We start from the raw sequence: 2,151 nt of genomic DNA on the forward strand, positions 1-2,151 counted from the left end.
TCCTTGTTTGGATTATTTCGCTCGACGTACCTATGCCCGTGTTGAAACTTCATAAGTACTAAGACCCATTGTTTATTGTTAGGGTAATTGTTTATATATATATATATATATATATACTTTGTGATAACTGTATTTTTCTTATACAATGAGCCCTCTCCCTTGGGGTTGGTTGTGATGTTGCTTGCTAGCGCTTTGACGCTCGTTATCCCTCCCCCTTTCAGGTCACGAGCCAGGAGCCCGGAGAGTCGCAGGTTGATGACGACACACTTTAGTGTTCGACTGTCTATTCTAGCTATGTTTTATTATGGAGCTCCACTATAGACTTTGTTTAGACGGTTGAGGACTTTATTCCTAGATGTTGTAAAGGCTGTGTGCCTTATTTCCTTTACTCAGACTTGTTGTATTTGGGATGTAAGGACTACCCGGGGGCGTGGCACTATGTTTTCAATATCAAAGTTGAGGCCGTGCTCAAACAGTGGCGACATGAGCTGAAGATATCAACATATGATAAATATACCCAAGATTAGCAGAGATTTTTAAATCTCGATGAGAGGGTGGATCTCGATCATTTCACGGCTCTTCTTTTTTATTGGGATACCGAGTCCGCACAGGTACGAGTACATTATCAGGTTGCGTACATGAGCATATTGTAAATGCAATTTATTTTTAACACGCGTAATTTTTGTAGGATAAATCTAAGAAGGGCTCGACGAACCGACATAGCAAGCGGAAGCTTGACCACCACTTGGGATCGACGTCCTTTGCCAATCTTGAGTATAGTTATTGTCGAGACACGGTATAATATTTACGTTGTTGTATTCACATGCTACAACCTTCAATATGACCAAACTTTTTGACATTTACTATTATATTTTGTAGGGGAAGCTCATAATGCCGATCAATTTGAAGGCAAAGTTAGCTTACGACACCTTTCACTCAACATATAAAAATGAAGACAAGATTAAAGAAAACATGGTTTTGGTGGTAATTATTTTTCAATAAATCATTAAATAATAACTATTACGTTGTTGTACATTTCATTAATTAGGAGTTTAAACTTTTGTAACTTGAAATCATTATTTGCCAATTCAATATATATCTATTTTCTGTATGTGATTTAGGATAATATTGCTGCCGCGTCGAAGGATGCAGCACTACGTGCTACCCAAGAAGCTGCTGATGACCCTCATGTCTTGTCTAGAGAGGAAAATAATGTCATTGCAATGAATGTGATGGGGTATAATAACCGGGGTAGATACCCATTGATGGGGGTTGGAGCTCAGCGGGGTACCTCCAGAAAATCCTCCACGGCATCCTCGACAACCTCGACTGCGACAACATCATCAAACAGAACCCTTGCATCTTCTACAATTATGCGCGTCAACCGTTATCTGCGCGGTAAGATCGAGCGTACATTACTCATGCAGATGATGACAGCTATGTGTTCAGATTTGCCTCCATCCCCTACTAGCGACGATGTTTTTACACACATCGTTTTATGCTTGTCCGGGAAGATTTCAGCTGAATTATTTGAAGAAGTTTTGGACCAATTAGATTTAGACGTTGGCACACAGGTAAATTAATAATATGTCTTATTTTGTTGAATTTCATTCTCTAAATGTAAATCTATTTATTTTCAGGCTGGACTTGCTGGAGGAAGCAGTAGTGGCGTGCAGAGGAGGGAACTTGACGATGCTGAGGACTCTTGATTTTATGAGGTAAGTTAGTTAATTGTATGTGTGTATGTGTCTTGTGCGCTCCATTATTTTATGCGCTTAACACACAAAAGTTTCTTCATAATAACTCTATATATACTTGACTGTATGTGTGTATGTGTCTTGTGCATGATTGAAAATAACAAGGAAATTATTGCTATAAGTCTTCTCATGTGTGTATGTGTCTTGTGCATGTGTATGTGTCTTGTGTATATTGATACTTGACTGTATGCATGGGGTGTTAAAAGAACATAAGAGAGGACTCGGAGATTTTAGTTGGTTGTCCAACACTGGCATGATGAGCGTTGATCCGGAACCTTGGGCACTGTAACCAACCCTCTCATAAGATCCAACAGCATCATATGTGAACACACAACCCTTCCCTGAAGATGATAAGGTGGATAAGCATTGAGAGTTTGATGAAGTCAAAAAACAT

At 39.3% G+C, this 2,151-nt stretch overlaps 1 protein-coding gene across 1 annotated transcript; it reads left to right on the plus strand.

Annotated features, from left to right (window-relative positions):
• Nucleotides 919–1,567, plus strand: LOC109850912. Its single transcript, XM_020420995.1, has 3 exons — nucleotides 919–984; nucleotides 1,122–1,398; nucleotides 1,511–1,567. Exons 1-3 carry the CDS (start codon nucleotides 973–975, stop codon nucleotides 1,552–1,554), a joined length of 333 nt encoding a protein of 110 aa, XP_020276584.1. The 5' UTR covers nucleotides 919–972; the 3' UTR covers nucleotides 1,555–1,567.

Source organism: Asparagus officinalis, chromosome 7 (genome assembly GCF_001876935.1).
Source record: "Asparagus officinalis chromosome 7, Aspof.V1, whole genome shotgun sequence".
Lineage (NCBI taxonomy): Eukaryota > Viridiplantae > Streptophyta > Magnoliopsida > Asparagales > Asparagaceae > Asparagus > Asparagus officinalis.

Bases quoted from the DNA above. Each gene is read 5' to 3' on its own strand.
- LOC109850912 (XM_020420995.1), top strand. The intron at 1,399-1,510 runs GTAAGATCGAGC...ATGCTTGTCCGG, and splicing joins CGTCAACCGTTATCTGCGCG to GAAGATTTCAGCTGAATTAT.